The sequence below is a fragment of the Hemicordylus capensis genome, chromosome 4, assembly GCF_027244095.1.
Source record: "Hemicordylus capensis ecotype Gifberg chromosome 4, rHemCap1.1.pri, whole genome shotgun sequence".
Taxonomy (NCBI): Eukaryota; Metazoa; Chordata; class Lepidosauria; order Squamata; family Cordylidae; genus Hemicordylus; species Hemicordylus capensis.
In genome coordinates this window covers 202,906,426-202,926,611 of record NC_069660.1, presented here as the reverse complement: position 1 = coordinate 202,926,611, position 20,186 = coordinate 202,906,426, and the positions used below count along the sequence as shown (strand labels likewise).

The 20,186-nt window shown below is 43.8% G+C and overlaps 1 protein-coding gene across 2 annotated transcripts in view; it reads left to right on the top strand.

The window, feature by feature from the left end:
* PIGN (phosphatidylinositol glycan anchor biosynthesis class N) overlaps positions 1–20,186 on the top strand; it is a 138,617-nt gene that overhangs the window by 63,792 nt on the left and 54,639 nt on the right. For both annotated transcript variants that reach the window (XM_053243843.1, XM_053243844.1), the window contains exons 19-20: positions 140–254; positions 19,697–19,805. In XM_053243843.1, coding sequence (XP_053099818.1) covers positions 140–254; positions 19,697–19,805 — 224 coding nt within the window. The remainder of the gene's footprint in view (positions 1–139; positions 255–19,696; positions 19,806–20,186) is intronic.

The following is a 20,186-nucleotide window of genomic DNA, read 5'->3' as shown; positions in this document are numbered from 1 at the left end:
AGCCTTCTCCCCGAACTTCAGGTGAATGTCTTATGCAAGCTATATAGTTCTTTTTGTAATTTGGTGATTTCATCTTTGTGGGAATTAGTCTTAAAGCCATACCATCATGAAAGACTCACTCATAGCTTATCTTCTACAGAACAGTAGCCGGTTTGCTGATGCTCTTGACGTCTTCATCCTGCCTGGTGGCATTTCTTTGGAAAAACAAAAAGAAATACATGCATCACAAGGATCTCAAAATATACCTCTTTCAGGTCAGTCACTTTTGTTAATGTAAATTATTGAGAAGTGTAGTTTTTATGTATGCAGTTGCTATTGAAGATCAGCTTTGCATATTCTTCTGGACCTACTAATTTTTACCAAGAGTTTGCCCTGCTGATTGCTATTTTTTGAGGCACTTATTCTTAAGTGGCTACAGTCTAGCAAGGAGCAAGCAGAGTTCCATGTTTGTGGGGCATCTCTCTCTTTTCTTTTAGGAGCATGCTGCGTGCATGTTCAATAATCCCTTTGTAGAATGAGGCAATTGCTTTCCCTCCCCCGCCCCAAATTCCACCAAGAGGCCTTTGTGCTTTGCTCCATTTTGGAAGCAAAGAACAGTGCTCAAACCTCGATAGAAGGTGTGGGGTGGCAGAGGAGGAGGGAGACTGGAAAGTAGGCCAGTTAGCTAAGCGGCAGCTGCTCTGTACTAAATGCTCTTTCTTGCAGCTGCTGCCGCCGCCTCTATAGGATGCATACATTTAAATGCAGGTTGCTTTCCTTTTCCTGCCACCGTGAGATGGCAGGGCCTGATGTTAGTGGCAACGTCAAGAGGCATGGCCAGGCCGCAAGGTGAAGGGGAGGGAGAAAGAAAGGTGGTGATGTGCTGGGGAGCAGTGGTAGTGGCAGAAGGCCAGTGAGGCAATGCTCACAGGGGATGGGGGACCAGGGCAAGAGACCCGCACTCATCGCCCCAGGGTTCAGATGCTGCCTGAAGCCAGTGCCTCACCTCACCTCACTGGCAAGCTGTCCCTGCATTATAAACACTACTGACAAGATGTTATTGAATCACCAGGCTCAGTTTATTAACTCTGCTTGGCTTCTAATGCTCTCTTCAGATATGAGGCAAGAATTCTGACCAGCTGAGTCCTCCTCTGGTTTGGATTTTAATCTAGGCTGAAGAATTTCTTGGCTCTTCCCTCCCTCCCTCCCTTCTTTCCTTCTGGTGGTGACTGCACTGGTGGGAGGGAGGGAAGGAGGGAGGGAGGGCGCTCTCTCTCTCCCTCCTATCCCCAAGTCTCTAAAGGTGCTATAGCAATGAGATAGATCTCAGGAGCACCTGGGGATGTAGTAGTAATTTTTATTTCAGTCACTGACCAGCAAATAAAGGAGAGAGAAAATAAAAGGAAAAAAATAAAAATACATACAATTCCTAGAAACATTTAAACATATTGGGGGAAACACCAACATCGTTTGTAGGAAGGCAAGAAGAGAAAAAACTGACTGAGTTTGTAACAGCTGTCCTTGGTAGATAGTGATACTTGGTGGTTCAGCTACATAGCTTGGTCTTACGAATTCTGCAGGCAATTAGGCAGAACCTGGCAACTGCATAAGAGATCTTGTCATCATGATCTGATAAAAGGTAGCATATGTAGAAATCATCAGAGCAGCCCGGAAAATTTAATAAATATGGAGTAATGTGCATATTACAGATGTTCCTATAAAAATTACAATATAATAGAACATGCGCTGTTGATTCTATAGCTCCTGAATTGCAGGGACAAAAGCACTCTGCAAACTGGACTTTGTTAAATATGCCTTCAAGCACTGCAGTACACAGAACACTGAACATTAGGTAAATGCCCAGCGATACTTAGTCAATGTAATCTGGTTAAGATATCTACTAGCAGGGCGTGTTTTGAGGATTTGATTTCCCAGCACTGCTCCCCTTGGGGTGAAACTTTGATCTGTCTGACATTCAACATCTAAGATTCTTTGGGTAACTACCAGCCTGGCTCGGTCATAGCCCATCATTTTTAGTATTTGCGGTGATAGGCCATGAGTAAGCAGCTTCTGCTCAAGTAAGCATTCCCATTTGGAAGTGAATTTGTCCACCAGCATCAGTGGAGTCAGCCCCAGAGGATAGAGATTTAGCTTGAACCTAAATTTAAAGATAGAAAGCCAGATCTTGGGTTCTACCTTGAGAAGACCAGCCGCCAGCCAAAAAACAGTGCAGAGGACACCATAGGCTGTTTGAAATAAACTTCCTGAGGAAAGAGGCACCTTTTAAAATGGTGATTCTCTTTATTTAGCAGGGGGAGAGAAACTGGCCCTATCCACACCTAGCACAGTACCTCCGGTGACCGTTGCTGGGGTCTATCTTGTGTTTTTTTTTTAGATTGAGAGCCCTTTGGGGACAGGGATCCATCTTATTTATTTGTTGTTTTTCTGTGTAAACCACAGAAGCCATTTTTGGAAGGGCGGTATAGAAATAGAATGAGAAATAAATAAATAAATAAATAAATAAATAAATAAATAAATAATTTGGATTGTACCGCTTCTAATACTGCAAAATTAGAGTATGGGCCAAGTTAGGCACCATATAACAGTTGACCCAGGGCTTTGGATTCAAACAGCCTTATTGCAGCAGAAATGAAACAGGCCCCTCTAGAGTAAAAAAAAAAAGCCAAAATGGCTGATGAAGTCTACTTATGTGTGTTTTGTAGCACATACTCAGAGTGGGCCTTAAGGCTGTCAGAATATTGAAAAACTATATCTAAATACTACTGACTTGTTCAATCCTGCATCTGTTGGTAGAACAAGCCAATGTCCTTGGGTGCTTTGCGAAACTCTTGATTTTAGTTTTGGTATAGTTAATCTGAAGGGCATGCTCCTTGCAATAAAGAGCAAGAGAATTAAATGCCCTTCTCAGGCCAGTTCGTGTTTGGGATAGTATTACAGCATCGTCAGCATAAAGTAATAGAACAGGTTTAGAGGCCAGTTTGGGGGAATGAAAATCAGAATTAGTTTTAAAAGGCGGCAATAGAATTTATATAAAAATTAAACAAGAGCAGTGCTAAATTACAGCCTTGTTTAACACCTATGTATGTTGAAATTGCCTTGGAGAGATGGCCTGCTGCAGTGCATCTTACTTTGAGACGAGTATTCTGGTACCAACTATATATGCGAAGAAGTAGACGGCAGTCAACTGAGGAGGCTTTCAGTTTGTGCCATAGCTTCTCTCAATATAAGGTCAAAGGCAAATTTGAAATCTACAAATGCTGCAAAAAGGGCCATCTTGGGTCATGAAGTGTATTTTTCTGCCAAATGTTGTAAGATCAGAGCCTGCGCTAAGGGAGAATGTCCAGCTCTGAAACCTGCCTGCTCCGGGGTGAGAATATCTTCAGAGCCAAACCAGTCTAACAACTTCCCGTATAGATGTCTTACATAAATCTTACTTATAATGCTCAGGAGATTTATGGGGTGATAATTTTCAGGTAAATCCCTCTTACCCTTTTTATAGATAGGGATTATGATAGCTATGCCCCAGTCTTTAGGTATACATGCAGTCCAGTCTATATATATAAACAGTGAAGCTAAAACTGGAACCCATCTTTATAAGCTCTGGAGGTACAAAATAATTTCCAGGGGCCTCCCAGCCTTAAGAGACATGACTAGATTAGAAACCTCAGAGCATGTTATCGGAGGCCATTCTAGAAGGGAGTCTGCTGATAGTTCCAAATCAAAATCTTGGGCCTCTTCCTTAGCACAGAGCATATGGAAGTGATTCTCCCATGTTGTAGCTAGGATGTGACAATCCAATCGTGATGGGCTGCGGTTAGGGTCAGAATTCTGGGCAACACAGTGCCAAAAAAGAGTAGAATCTTTGGACCGAGCGGCTGTTGTCAGTCAGTGCCATGCAGCTCTCTGGGCATTGTTCTTGGATTTCAAAAGTAATTTGTACTTTTTTAAAAAATGTAAAAGGTATGGGGGGGCAGCTAATGAAGGGTTCTCTCTATAGTCGGCACATACACTAACAAGTAATTGTTTAGCAATTTGACATACCTGATCGAACCAATGCTGAGAGTGATACACTTGAGTGGTGGGGTTCTTAGGACAAGATGTGGTTAAAATAGGTTGAAGGGCCTGAATAAGGTTACTATAATGCTCTAAAGTATCTCTGGATCATTTATAATAAGCAAGGCATGAATTTGAAGGCAACTGTGAGATGATAGAACAGTTGCAGAGTTATCAGCTAGTTGTTTAGACCACCTGACGTGAAGGAGGCCAGATTCAGCTGTTAATTCAGGGTACATAGTTGGCTCAATAAACAAATATCTATGAAAAGATCTAAAAAAAAGCACCACTGGGAGATTATCACTGTCAGGCTGGATATCAGTTTTAAATTTGTCTAAAAAACTTAGTATGTTTCGGGAGACCGCAATGTGATCTGGGGTACTCATTTTGCTTCCTACCCTAAAATAAAATTCTCCTGGGTTAGTGTTCTCGCCATCCACACTAAGCTCCTATTTACAGAAGCTTGAGGGGAAGCCATGACCATTAAACTGAAATAAAGCTGATACAAATCTGTGACATGTGAGTTATTATTCTCACATACTCATGGACATGAGGAACAATCTCTACACAGTTAAGCACTTTTCAATCAATCAAATGCCTTTATTCGGTCTTAGACCAGCATAAGAATAATAAAATACATGAGGTACAAGCAGGGGATGGGAGATACAATATAAAATATAAAACTAATGTTATGAAACTATAGAAGTATGGGAGAGTAATTAAGATTTATTTTTTTTAACAAAATTTAAAATATAAAATTTAAAAAAGAACTGAGACTGCCTACAAGAAAGAAATCTACATCCTAGTAAACATTGGGCCAGAAGGGTACTTAAGAGTACTTAAAAATAATTAAGGATGTTTAAAGTTATATAGAACAAATTAAAAGTAAGCAATTACAATAGCTTTCCAGATTGCAATAGGTTATGTGAGAGCTGAGGCTGACTGGATTTTGTAGGCTCAGCCCATGGTCCCTCTAGGCAGGAGCTGTCATGGCCCTATGGATTCTGCATGCTGTGGCATAGAACCTTTCAGTATTGTGCGTGATGGTGGGGTCTTCATCTGAGAACAGCAGCAAGGTATAAAATTTGCTTGAGCAACCAGGATGCTTGAGGAGTACTGGCAAAATAAGGTTGGCGTGACTATCTCTGTAAAAGGGGCAAAAGAGGCGAACATGTGCTGTGATTTCGACCTGCCCTGTGCCACAAGGACGTAGTCTATCTGCAAGTGGAATCTTCCTGAACCTGCCTTCTAGAACAGCTGGTGGGAGGGCGTGGCAGCACACCAAAGTGAAGGCCTTCCTATGGGCTGGGACTTCCAGCAATGACAGATACGCAGCGGAAGAGGTGAGGTATTTCAAATTTTCCGATGTGGGCAAGTTTGGGACCCTGCCGAGGTCTGTTTGGCTCTCTGTCCATTATCCTTTGTTTAAACACAGATTTGGCCTGGTTGTATCCCACAGCCTGGTCGTAAAAGGGGAAGGGAGAATCCCAAGCTTGGCAGTTTGGTCTGTATAGCTGTTTTCCAATTGGATAGGAAGGAGTCCTGTAGAGTCGGGGGGGGCAGTCCATAAGGAAGGAGGGCTAGTTTAACCCCATAGTTAAGGATGGCCAGCCTTATTCTAGCCTCCACCTTCATCATTCCTGTCTCTAGTTGCAGAGTGGCATTTGACACACATTGTGGGACTTGGAGGGCCGCTCTTAAACATTTGGATTGTACCAGCTCCAAGGGGGCATAGCTATTAGGGGGACCCAACTGTGCCCCGTAGAGGAGATGTGCCAGTGACCTGGCTTTGAATAATTTGAGCACCGCAGGGATGTAGTGGCCTCCTTTGGTCCAGAGAAACTTCAGGATGGGAGAGGAACTCCTTTGTGTGGCGAGAGCAACATGTTCACTGTGGGCCCTTCTGGAGCTGGAGGTGTACAGAACCAAGTACCTAAAGAGATGACCTGCTCAATCTTGTGGCCGTCTATACTCCAGGAACGAGTCTTGGGTCTCTTTGTGAAGGCCATGATTTTGGGTTTTTGATAGTTAATTTCAAGCTGTTCATCCTTGCAGAACTGAGCTAGAGCCGCCAAGGCTCTCCTTAGCCTGATGGGAGTCCTTGAAAGGATTGCAGCAGCAGCAGCGCAGAGCAGGGTGGAAATACATCTTTCGGCCAACTTGGGGGGATGGAAGTCTGGCCAGTTTAAGTGGCTCACTATATCATTGATGTAAAAGTTGAAGAGGAGTGGAGCGAGTATGCGTCCCTGTTTAACTCCCTTGCAGGTTGGAACTGGCTTCAAGAGGTGGCCTTGAGGATTGCACCTGACCTTAACAACAGCAGCAAATATATTTATATACTGCTTTTCAACAAAAGTTTCCAAAGCAGTTTACAGAGAGAAATAGTAAATAAATGAATGAGATGGCTCCCTGTCCCCAGAGAGCTCACAATCTAAAAAGAAACATAAGACAGACACCAGCAACAGTCACTGGAGGTACTGTGCTGGTGGTGGATAGGGCCAGTTGCTCTCCCCCTTCTCAATAAAGAGAATCACCATGTTTAAAAGATGCCTCTTTGCCCAGTTAGCAGGGGTTTGCCCAGTTCACAGGGACACATCTTAAGGAACATGTCTGTGTGTAGGATGATGATCAGGTAGAACAGACATCAGTCAATCGAGGAGGCCTGCAGCTTCTCCCATAGCTTGACTCTCAGGATCGAGTCGAAGGCAGCCTTGAGGTCAATAAAGGCTTCATATGGGGAGGTTGTACTCTTGGTGGAATATTTTTCAATGAGGTATTGTAAGAGTAGACATTGATCAACTGTAGATCGGCCCTCCCTGAAGCCCGCTTGCTCCTCCGCAGGATTTTCTTGAGCTATCCAGTCTCTTAAGTTTCCATTGAAGGTGTCTTGCATAAAGCTTGCTATTTGTGTTGAGCAAGCTGATAGGCCTGTAGTTGGCAAGATCCTCATTTCTGCCCTTCTTGAATATGGAAACTATCATTACTAGTCCTCAGTCTCTAGGAATATGTCTGTGTGAATAACTCCTGCTAACTTGGCAAAGAGGCACCTTTTAAAGTGGTGATTCTCTTTATTTAGCAGGAGAAGAGTAACTGGCCCTCTCCACCCCCAGCACAGTACCTCCAGTGACTGTTGCTGGTGTCTATCTTATGTTTCTTTTAGATTGTGAGCCCTTTGGGGACAGGGATCCAGCTTATTTATTTGTTATTTCTCTATGTAAACCGCCCTGAGCCATTTTTGGAAGGGCGGTATAGAAATAAATAAATAAATAAAATTGATGTAGGTGAAAGACGTGGCCAAGACTGGAGCCCACCACTCTGGATTGTTTTTTATAAGCTCCAGGGGGGATAAGGTCCTCACCTGGGGCCTTGCTGGGTATCAGATGTGTGATAAGGCTCTTAGTTTCAGATATAGACACAAGTGGCCACTTGGGCAAGTCTTCCTTAATTTCCATATCTGGGAGGAGGGAGCTGCAGTCATCAGGGAGGTCCTCGTAGAGCCTCTGAAAGTAATTTTCCCAGACCTCCGGTAGGATGTGACTGACTATCTGCGCTGGACCGGTTTTGGGGTAGCCAGCCATGATACCCCAGAACGTGGATGAGTTAAGCACTTTTAAATCCCATTTAAACCAGTAGGGTATATTTCAAAATTCTGTTGCAAAAATCACGAGAGGAAAATGCAAACAGCACTCTTTAAAATTATTGGCAGTGAAAAATAAAATGAATGTAATCCTATTTTCTCTGTCTTCAAATTTTCTCCTCTCTTCCTCCTTTTTTAAAAGCTTAAAATATTTCCTTTTTTGCCTTAAATTCTCAGTGTGAAGGACAAAGATGGTCATGCAGGATTGGCATGGGGTGGGAGGTTGGGGTGGGCGGGCATAAAGAACATCCTTAGCTTATGGCCCCAAACCACTTTGTCAAAATGGGTTACACTTCATCATTATATAGAGTATATTTTTTGCATATCTGTTGCATATTATGAAACCAGGTCATTTCAGAATGTAAGCCCACTGGTCCTGCTTCAGTATAAGATGCCATTGAAATGTTCTTCTTCAAGATACTATACAAGTTCATATTAAGGCTCTCTTTTTTTAAAAGGCTTGATGAGCACTTCCATTCTGGAGTACTGCTCAGGAGTGTGCTCGGTCTTTAAAGCAGTAGAGTAAAAAAACATGGTACAGGATCAGTGAGGGTAGGATATAAATTGTCTCACTGATGATGTCACAGGTATTGTCCAGCAGGAGCCTGAGAATCTTGTACAACCACATCAGCAGCAGGCACTGGGAAATAATTACATGTTCCCAGCATAAAAAAAGTGTACTTTGGATAATGGGGGGATAAATATGCAGTAGTCCTGCAATTGAGGCACTACTTTGAAGTAAGATAAACATGAGCACAGCTCATGTATATATTACATGCATATTTATATGTATGTATATATTACATAGGGGGAAATGACCATTGTAGTCACACTTTGCTCAGTGCACAGAGAAGAGTAGGAGCTCTATTGAATAGGGAAGTGCACGGAACCACGGAGGCGTGGTCCGGCACTGGGGGGCATGTAGCTTTAAGGGGGTGGTGGTAATACTTACCCCCCCCGCCGCTCTTCCCCCTCTGGCGCTGGTGCATTTAAAAATCTTCTTGGGGCGGCAGAGTTCCTCCCTGCCGCCCCTGCCCCCGTCATTGTCCTTCATAGCCTGCAACTGAGTACAGCTAATGGCGCGCATGCGCCCTGCGCGGTGTGCGTGCTCGTTTCCGCCGCTGGTGCACGCATGCCGCATGATGTATGTGGCGCACGCGCCAGCGGCGGAGATGAGCGTGCGCGCCGTGCAGGGCGCATGCGCGCCGCTAGCTGTACTCAGTTGCAGGCTATGAAGGACAACGATGGGGGCAGGGGCGGCAGGGAGGAACTCTGCCTCCCCAAGAAGATTTTTAAACGCACCAGCGCCAGGGGGGAAGAGCGGCGGGGGGTGGGGAGTACTACCACCACCACCCTTAAAGCTACATGCCCTCGCCCTTCCGAACCTCCGGACCGCCAGACTTCCGAACTGGTCCGGAGGTCTTTAATATTATGCCCGAACTGAACCATGCACACTCCTACTATTGAATCTTTTCAGATGGAAAAGTAAAGGTAAAGTTGTGTCCTCGAGTTGGTGTCAACTCCTGGCGACTACAGAGGCATGTGGTTTTATTTGGTAGACTACAAGAGGGGTTTACCATTACCTCCTCCTACACAGTGTGAGATGGTGCCTTTCAGCATCTTCCTATATTGCTGCTGCCCAATATAGATGTTTCCCGTATTCTGGGAAACATACCAGTGGAGATTCGAACCGGCAACCTCTTGCTCTCTAGGCAAGTCATTTCCCTGCTCCGCCATTAGGTGGCTTTCAGATGGAAAAATCCCCACCTAATTCTTCTCTGCACTTGTGATTAACTGGAAGTGTTGGGGTAGTCATTTTGTCTAGTTGGTTGATATAAATCGAAGAAATGGTAAGATCTTTGAGGTGATTGAGGATCTTTCACAACCTGGGTACTGCGCTTGCACAGTAGTCTTTGCAGAAGTATTTTACAGCTCTTCCAAATGCTCTGTAGCTCTGCCCTTTGTGCACAAGGCACACTTGGTATTTTTGGAAGCAGAGCACCAGTTGCTTAGTTCCTTCTCAGCCACCGATGCATGCACCTTGCTGAAGGTTTGCTTGAGCTCAGTTCCTGCAAAAAAGAAAAGTTTGTTTGGATTTACTTAATTTTGACTCAGGCAGTTTTGAGGTTCTTTGTTTAATGTTTTTTGGCCTAATAGGCAATTGGGAAACGTTTAAGAAGTGTACATTGCGTGGTGGTAGTCTTCCATCTTCCAATAAACATGAATGCTGGCTACTGTGCTTAGGAGAGGACCACAACATTTATACTTGTAATATCTGCCTTTTGTTCTCTAAGCAGACCTGAAAGAGTGGGGAATTGCAAATTAGTGCTGCCATATACAAAAGTGTGTTGCGCCCTCCTGCCCTTAAGCCGCATTCCCCATTACTGGCGACATCTTTGGTCTTGTCCAACCACTGACGTTCCAAGTTGACACCGGAGTCTAACTCCTTACTGGAAAGAGCTTCCCATTCCAAACATACTGAGTCGGAGCTCTCTAAGGAGTTCTTTATGAAGCTGCATGATCTCTCTAAGGATGGGCACCATAACACCAAAAGAAGCGGAAACACCAAGAGGATGACTCAGTATCCCATTTGACTTCCAAACATTGTAAGAGCTCTTCTTTGACATCGGTGTTGACATCGTCCCCTTCAACGTCGGAGACTACCCATCGATCAAGATTGACAACTATTGAAAGCAAGACTCAACCATTGAAAACTCCACTGTCAACTTGAGCCCCCCCCCCCGTGTCAAGCCCAGCTTCTACAACTATGACATATCAGTATCAACATTGCATTCCTTCTCTGTCTGTGGTTCAACACATCACTCCAACCACATCAAGATCTTCATTGTCTTCCTTGCAGGAGGTATTTATAATTGCCCAGGAGCCTCCCTTAGCTTTGACATCGACCTTGATACAGCTACCGATACTGACTTTGACCCCAGTGCCGATTCCATCACCAACTTTGGTACCGGTGCTGTTACTTTGATTCTGACCGAAACCGATGATGACTGAATTTTCAAACCAACCCTCAAATTTGACTCACCCAACCTTGAAAATCTTATCCACACTGGTACTGATGATGGTGTCCACAACCCCTATGTCTCTACATCCCTCTGTTGTGGCAGTCGACCTCTGGATTGATTTCCCTATAACACTGTTGATGTTGAAGGAGCTACCCTTTTTGCAAGACATTGAATCTATTCTGGGTCAACTTTTAAGAGTTTCTCACTAGATGGCATAGATGCTGAAGAAGACATGGGGTCTGGTCTTGTTTCCATTCCCAAAATACCATCAGCTTCCCCTGCTAGGGTTACTCTGGCATCTCTTCCTCCTTACGTACCTTGGAGGGAGCAATACCACTTCTCAGATCCTGCTTACTCCTCACTGAGGAGATATATGGATTACTGGAGCTCCCCTAGATCCTTGGACCACAGCTATATACATAGACTGAGGAGGACCAGGAATCCTTACTTTACACACTTCCTGGGCTTACCCTATGACTATGATGAGTTCTGCTTATGGAAACTAAAAAAAACTGAGATCCAGCTCTGTTCCCCAGGACTGGAATCTAGGGAAGAAATGAGATGCCTCTTTTAAAAGGTCACAAGATGCACCCCACCTCTCCCACAATCTTCTTCAGATAAATTCCCAGTTCCCAACATGGATGTGCATACTCACCCTGCATCTCCAGATGTTCAGGTCATCTCCATCCTAGCTGGACAGGATAAATCTCTGGCTCTTGATGAGGACAGGACAGATGATGAGTATACTTCATCTTCTGATTCTGATGAAGACTATCTTAACAGAAAATCCCGCTGAACCATCACTGGATGAAAATGTTCCATATCCCCCTTCTGACTCTCTCAAGGAGGAGATTAAGTCTTACTGTGTGCAAGTTACAGAAATAGCCAAATTTATTGGATTGAAATTAAAGTCACCAACTTCCAAAGTCAAAGATCCAGTTCATTACTTCATGTCATCTTCCTCTGTGTCTCAACTGGCAACACTCCCTATGCTACCAGTTCTCATCAATTCAACAAATGAAAAAGGAAAAACCATTGTCCGAACGATTTTAATCTCTATAGGTATAGACACACCACAGCACCTAAATATCCTTTCCAAGGCCTTCATTGCCACCCTACCAAATGCTAGTCTGTGGTGTATTTCTTGACTGCTGGATCCTTTACTGTTGATGGTCAATCCTAAAAGGCAGAAGCTATCCACCACTTCAATGTCTTCATTGTCAGTTCTGAGGCTGGTTGCTGTACCCGTTGTCATTAGTTTAGTCTTCTTTACATTTAGTTGTAGTCCCATATTTTCACTGTGTTCCGTGACTTTCATTCCTAGATCTTGAAGATCATCCACATTCTCAGCTATCAGAGTAGTGTCATCTGTGTAGCGCAAATTATTGATGTTTCTTCCTCCAACTTTAAAACCACGCTCATCTTCTTCCAATTCAGCTTCTCTTAGTATATGTTCAGCATATGAATTGAATAAATAAGGAGAAAGTTACATCCTTGTCTTGCTGCTTTGCCAGTCTGGAACCAGTCTGTTTCACCATGTTCCGTCCGGACTGCGGCTTCCAGTCCTGTGTATAGGTTTCTCATGAGAACAATGAGGAGAGCTGGTCTTGTGGTAGCAAGCATGACTTGTCCCCATAGCTAAGCAGGGTGTGCCCTGGTTGCATATGAATGGGAGACTTGATGTGTGAGCACTGCAAGATATTCCCCTCAGGGGATGAAGCCGCTCTGGGAAGAGCAGAAGGTTTCAAGTTCCCTCCCTGGCTTCTCCAAGATAGGGCTGAGAGCGATTCCTGCCTGCAACCTTGGAGAAGCCGCTGCCAGTCTGTGAAGACAATACTGAGCTAGCCCAATGGTCTGACTCAGTATATGGCAGTTTCCTATCTTCCTATGTTTCCTAATGAGATGTTCTGGGATGCCCACTTTCCTAAAGATATTCCACAACTTGACATGGTCAACACAATTGAAGGCTTTTCTGTTGTCAATAAAGCACGTATTGACTTCTTTCTGGTATTCTTTAGCTTTCTCAATTATCCAGCGTGCTTCAGCAATGATGTCTCTTGTTCCTTGGCCTTTTCTGAAACCAGCTTAAACATCTGGCATTTTCTTTTCCACGTATCTACTATATAAATATTGAACAGTTTGTGGATTTGTTTGTGAAAAATAAAATCATACTGCCTGATTACCTACATATATCAAATTTTGCATAAACATTCCTACCACTTAAATTGGCTGAACGTACCACTTTTTATACCAAAATATGCTGGGTGAAAGGTTTAAATAATTATTTTTTATTTTCATTGCTTTTTAAAGTGGTAACTATTATGATTAGCATTCATAAAATAATGTGCTAACTAAATGAAATTCAAGTCGCCTATTCAACTGTCATTTTAGTGCAAAGAAATTTTTTATTGTTACTAATCACAAAATAATTCAAATTTGTTACAGAAAGAGTAATGGAAGTTTTACTTGATAGGAGTTACCTTTTTCGGTGTTCATATTTGTTCTTAATTCCTATAAGTGTAATCTACACAAAATGACTTTGTCTGGTCAACAACAGAACTCTCTTGCTAGTATAATACAAATGTAGATAATCTTAGCAAGAATGTTTAAAACATGTTTTTAGCTGCCACTAGATGTCACTATATATATAGAATGAATGGAAGAAATGGAGAACTAAATTGATTATGATAAAAGCCTAAAGAGATTGTAACCATGTAATTTGCCACAGCCTTGTAATTAGTGTCTCCCTTTTACTTGCTTTGAAATACTGTGTGTGTGTGTGTTTTTTTTAATAAAGCCTGGCTCAAGATGGCTCAGGCTAAGTCGGAGTGTTGGTTTTGCTACAGCCCTACCACTAGGAATGAGAACTATTCAAGCAATGCTTACAAACAATTTAAGTGATTTGTTGTTGTTGGCTGGTGTTCTTTTCCACCAAAATTGCCTCCTGTTTTTAAGTGAAAGGGGAATTCAATTTAGTTACAATAGTGTTCACTGACAATCAGTTAAGAGTGGGGAACCTCTAGAATTGTGATTAAGTAGTAACCTTTTCATGAAATTAATCGTACCCTCAGGATTAATTTTTGCAAATTAATCTCCAGTTTAGCTAATATAATAAGTTATGTTTTGCCTTATCTTTTATATGCTTTACGCATGCCTGGATTAACTGCTGTATAGAGTGTGCAGCACTCTGTACAGTGCTGTAGCCGTGCTGTCATCAAATTGGGGATCCAGCTTTGGATAAATTATCTGGATGCTCTTGGGTATGAAGGGTATGTTTATCCTTTTCCTTGTGCTAGGAATCCTTTATAAGGTCCCCCAGCTGACAATATGGTAGATATTGGCTATTTTCCCAAGAGATGAAATAAGAGGACAGCCATAATTGCAATACCATATAGATTTTAGATGTGAATGAGATGGATATATCTGCCAAAAGATGTGTACTTGGCAGGGAGATAAGGCCAATCAGGACTCCCCAAGTGGTGTCTGTACTTGTATGTCTTTTCCATATTTATGAAGTTTATACTTAAATCATCTTCAATGAACACCTAAAATCTCTTCATTGTACACCTACAAATGTATCATGTGAAGTGGTCTTAAGTGTGATGGTAGCGGAAATAAACCAATGTTCGTTACCCAGAACCCCACAGTGGCATATGGGTGCAGGAGGAGACTACTCTCAGTGATGTGTGAGTGCCCCCACCCCATCGTTTTCTGGGAGGCAACAGGAACTCCAGTCCTTCTCTACAGCTCTCTTAGCTCATTGCAACACTGTGGCAGGGAGCTGTCCATGCCTTACATGCATTATTACAGGGGCTTAGGAGAAAGCCCACAATGTTGAGGAAGGCGGGACAATAAGGAGCTGCCGTGGGGGAGTCACGTATAGGGAAAATATAGTCACTATGATTTCTTTCTCACCTCCACTGCAGAAGAATCTGCTGGATCTGGGGGCAGTATGGGTGGGCCTTATGTAGATGTGCACTCTCAGGTCCATGCCCAACCTGGTTAACCTGTGGTGCCAACCCTGGTAATTTAAGCTGGTGTGGGCCTTACTGAAGCTTTATTAAACTTATATGAAACGAGGGAATCATGCCTGACTTGGATGCCACTCCTATTTCCTTTGCTGTATTCTTTAATGAACTTGAAACCAAAACTATTCATCTCTTGTGCGGGCCAACATGAATTTCTAATTAGTTTGGCCACAACTGGCCTATTTCAGATGCCATGTTGTTCTTTTTGCTAACCCCCTGCTAACTGGGCAAAGAGGCACCTTTTTAACTTGGTGATTCTCTTTATTTAGCAGGGGGAGCATAACTGGCCCTATCCACCCCCAACACAGTACCTCCAGTGACTGTTGCTGGTGTCTGTCTTGTGTTTCTTTTTTAGATTGTGAGCCCTTTGGGGATAGGGTTCCATCTTATTTATTTATTTGTTATTTCTCTATGTAGACCGCTTTGAAAACTTTTGTTGAGAAGCGGTATATAAATATTTGTTGTTGTTGTTTCTCCCCACCACCATACCTGTGTCTCATGAAGGACTGTCTGAAGTTCTTCACAGCAAGAGACTGTGAAATGCCAGACTGCTATATGGTTCATTTTGTGAGATTAACATGGCAGCAACATTCTGATCTAATTTCACGGTCATAAACTAGCCCTGGATAAACAAAAAACAGGAACATTGTTCTTAACCCAGGATATATAGCAAATTTTGGTAATTCATTAGGAGGGTAGATTGCTGAGGTCGGTCTTGACATCTCCAGAGCAAACAGAACCATCCTGGCACCATCTTGCTGTGGTATTTATTGCATAAACATGCTATGGCACTGGCTGCAGATGTCTTTGGGTTGGGTCATTGTGACCTGTGAAAATGTGCCTTGCCTAGTTAAACTCCTTTCTGTATTTACTGCTTTTGTTACTGGGTGGGAGCTGCCTTGCATAAGATAGGAAGGAAAGGAAAGGAAGCTTTATTTCAGTAATTGACCAGACAATGTATAAGATAAAAACACTGAATTATTTTAAATTGCTGAATTTCTCCAGCCTTTCTTCTGAACCTTTGAGGCTGTTCTCACAAGCAGCCAAGACCAGGCTAGGGCAGCTAAGAGGAACTGCCGGGAGCCGACCAGCTCTCTGTGGTGCCTCCGTGGCAAACCTGGCTAAGAAGCCGGGCTCTTAAATGAGGTTAAGGGAGCGAGTGCTCCCTTAACCCTGTTCACCTGATCGTGTGTCATCGTCGCTGCTTTCAGCTGGCGCTTAAGCACTGACGGGCACCCGCCTGTCGCTGGGGAGATCCCACAACACACCATGCACTCGTGCGGTGCATTGTGGGATTTCCGGGAGCTGGGACAATGCGTCCCAACCCCCACAGCTCCGCACTGCCTGTGGCAGCCACAGACCATCTGGGCACATGATCCACATGCCCCAAAACCCCACCCAGATCGTCAGTGGGGAAGGAGAGCTTCTGCTGCCTTCCCTACCACTTGCCTTCAAGTCCTCTCACATGATCATGAGAAAGGACTCTTTAAATATAAAGTGGAATGAAACTCTGATGTCGGTAATATATCTGCTGGCTTTGTTGACGTGGAATGTGGGAAAGTTAGCATTATATTGATCCTTAAGACTAAAGTCTAAGTTGTGTTTGGGTGGGGTATGAAAAAGAGAACCCAGCATATATTACTTATGGCTCTTTCTATGAATTGTCACATGACAGTACATCAGGCTGAGTTCATTAAACTAACATAAAACCCAGTGCCAAATCGCTGCTGCTTGATGATCTACTCTAATTACTTCTCTAATCTGTAATGCTGAAAGCTTGGAAATGGGCTCCTATTGACAAATCTCTCTTTTAAATAAACTCTGTTGAAATTGGTCTTCCTCCCAAGTTCTCTTTGTTCCCCTATTTATTCAGTTTGGGTGAAATCATGCATGAAATACTGTTATGCAAGTATGAATCAACAGTTTGCTCTGGGAGTTGCTGAACAGTTAAGGTGGCATCCAAGACATAATGAGGTTATATAACACTTAATATCTCCAAGAGTAGATGAGGAGTCCAAATGAAATGTTAAACAATGGGTGGTTCCTAGAGTGTCTACATTGTTTAGAGTCTTGGTGTAATGATTAACTTGCTGTGTTGTTGCATTCTGCACTTAAGCTGCTTGACAAGCGATTCTAAATGTCTGAACACTTATTCCTTGACAATTTCTGTGAAAGAGCACTGCTTTACACAGCCCTGGAGCAACTGTGCAGATTTTTGGACAAAGAGAACCACTCTGAGATTGTTCAAGGCTAGATAGGAAACAGGCATATTAAAACCCCACATCTTAAGATCAAAAAGTGAGACATTCCAGAAACTAGTTCTATAGAAAGTTTGAGCTGTGTGTTCTCCAGCACTATGTACAAACCACATAGGGCTGGTTCAGACAAGACCCCATCGAGCACATGCTATGAGGATAGGATTATGCCAAGAGTATGCTCACCATGTCATCAATAGAGGATATCCCAGTGAACTTTTGGTGCAGCCCTTTGTTTGAGGGAACCTGTTCATCTGAATTGCCTCTTTACACATGTTCCTAGTACCTGTTTAAATGTCCTCCACTAACAACATGGCGAATATTCTCTCGGCATGGCCCCATCCTGATCTTGTGTGCCGGCCGAAAGAATGTCTGTCATGATGTCAGCGGAGGACATTTAAACAGGTATTAGGAGCATGTGTAGAAGGACATTGAAATATCCTTTGTCAATTCTCTCATCCCAACCAGTCCACTAACTACATCAGCAATTCCATACCATTCATTTATGTATTTAAAATACATATAGACCACTTTTAAAGACATCTTCCCAGGGTAATGAACAATAAAATGATAGAAACAATGTAACAAGAACTTCACTATATTAAAGATGATGCAACAAAGGATAAGTTAAAACCAGGAAAAATCCATACAAATCACCACCTCTGATCTGGGTCCTAACCCTAGTTCCACTATGGGTGAAGCAGCAGTCTTCTGCACCGCTATGCTGGAGTCTTCAAAATTCCACAGTGATGCTGCACAAGGAACATGTGACAGGGTATGATGAGAAAACAAGCTAATGTGGCACTGTGGCAGCCAAAATGCTACTAGGCTGAAAGGAGAACTAATGCTATACTGCTCTTTTCTAGTAGTAAAACCAGGAAAGTATTGTTCATGTCACAGAACAGAACCATTTTTGCAGTCCCTTGAATGGCCAGGCTTAACTTGAAGGAAGGTTTGAGGTTTGAGCTGTCCCCTGTATGTCAGGATTATGCTCTTTAGAACAGGAATTTGATGCAGAATCAGTTTGATTCTGGGATCCCATGATCCGGAGGTCAGTTGATCCAATCTCATTTTTGAAACCCTTTTCTTACAGGATCTTGTGATCCTGGAATCAAGATATTATGGGACCTTTGAAGTTTGGCATAGCTTCGGGCCTCAGCATGTCCTAATCCAGCCCTGTGCATCCTTCAGACTTGATTGTGCCACACATGGGGACAAGAATCCTTGATTGTGCCACACATGGGGACAAGGATCCACACATGGGGACAAGGTCTTATCTATTTATTTAATATGCTTAGCCGGCATGCATGTCCTGGATTTGGCGGCGGAACTCTCACAAGAGTTCCTGGCATTGGGCGAGAGTTCGGGGGGGGGTGGCGGATGGTGGTAGCGGGCCGCAAAATGGCCTGAGGAGGCAGCCTCGGCTGGCCGGCAGCAGCGGAATGACCTGGCCTGGCCAGGTCAGGCCGTCCTAGGTAAGGGGGAGGAGGAGACGGTGGTGGCAAAGCCCGGCTTGTCCGCCGGGGGTGGGAGGTGGCAGCAGGACGGCAGGCCTGGCCATCCCGGGTAAGGGGGAGGCAGAGGCAGCAGCGGTGGAAAAGCCCAGCTGCCAGGGGCAGGAGGCAGTGACGGGACGGCAGGCCTGGCTGTCCCGGTTAAGGGCGAGGCGGTGACAAAGCCTGGCCTGGCCGCCGGGGGCGGGAGTTGGTGGCGGGACATCAGGCCAGGTCGTCCTGGGTAAGGGAGAGGCGGCGGCAAGAGGGAGGGGGCAGGAGAGGGAAGAAGGGAGGGAGAGTGGGGCAGGAGGGAGGGGAGAACAGCTGGCCCCAAATAGCTCACAGATGCTCTGTGTGGGTCAGCTAGTTTATTTATTATTTCTCTGTGTAAACTGCCCTGAGCCATTTTTGGAAGGGCAGTATAGAAATCGAATAAATAACAACAACAACAACAATGTATTAAACTGCAGTACCTTTCAGACTAGAATTCAAAAGGTGACTCATTCTTCAGAACTGCTTAGGAACATAGGAAACTGCCATATACTGAGTCAGACCATTGAGCTATCTAGCTCAGTATTGTCTTCACAGACTGGCAGCGGCTTCTCCAAGGTTGCAGGTAGGAATCTCTCTCAGCGCTATCTTGGAGAAGCCAGGGAGGGAACTTGAAACCTTCTGCTCTTCCCAGAGTGGCTTCATCCCCTAAGGGGAATATCTTGCAGTGCTCACACATCAAGTCTCCCATTCATATGCAACCAGGGTAGACCCTGCTTAGCTATGGGGACAAGTCATGCTTGCTACCACAAGACCAGAAAGAGCTGCTTGTAGTTCCTTTATTTTGTCTGCTTGAGTTTTAACGGGGAAATCTGCATAGTAACTTCAACTCTTTTCTATAGATGAGCTTCTTTATACTGAGTCAGATGCTTGGTCTGTCTAACTGGGAACTGTCCACACTGTGGACAGTTCTCCAGGGTTTCAGACATACTTCCTAGTCCTACTGGGAGTTGACAGGGATTGAACTGGGGACCTTTTGCATGCAAAGCATGTGTCCTGCCACTGAGCCGTGGTGGTCCCTCCACATTGATCCCTTGCAATCATGCTCCTTTAACATCGCTAAAATCCCTTGATCCTTGCAATATAGTGCAACTAGTTAGATTAACTCTCTCCCGTAATTTAAAAGCAGTTTCTTTTTCTTTTTCTTTATTAGTTGCTGAGTCTGGCACTTTCAGCCTACATTGTAAACAACACTCACAGCAGCCTTCAGAGCAAGCAAGGATTGCCTGTACTAAATCAAATTATTAGTTGGACAACATTAGGTAAGCCTACCTATTTTGCTCTCCATCGTCTTGGATATAGACCATGTTTGGCAGGAAGAGAAAGATAAATGTTCGCTTGCTGCTCTTTGTGCTACTTATAAGTAAGTTCTGCTGTTTCAGAATCTAACCTGAAAGTATGTGTCCTTGCTTAGCAGAAATGTCACTATTACATATAAATACAAATGTTTGATGTTCTGTTACTACTACGTTTCTATCCCGCCCTTCCTCTGTGGGATAAAAATGTAATAACATTCACTATTCTGTGGGATTGTGTTTGAGCTCATGGCAGTATTCAGAGTCCCCCCACCCACCCCCATTATCCTTACAACAACCTTATCAGGCAGGTTAGACTAATTACTCGTTGACGGTCATACAGTGAGC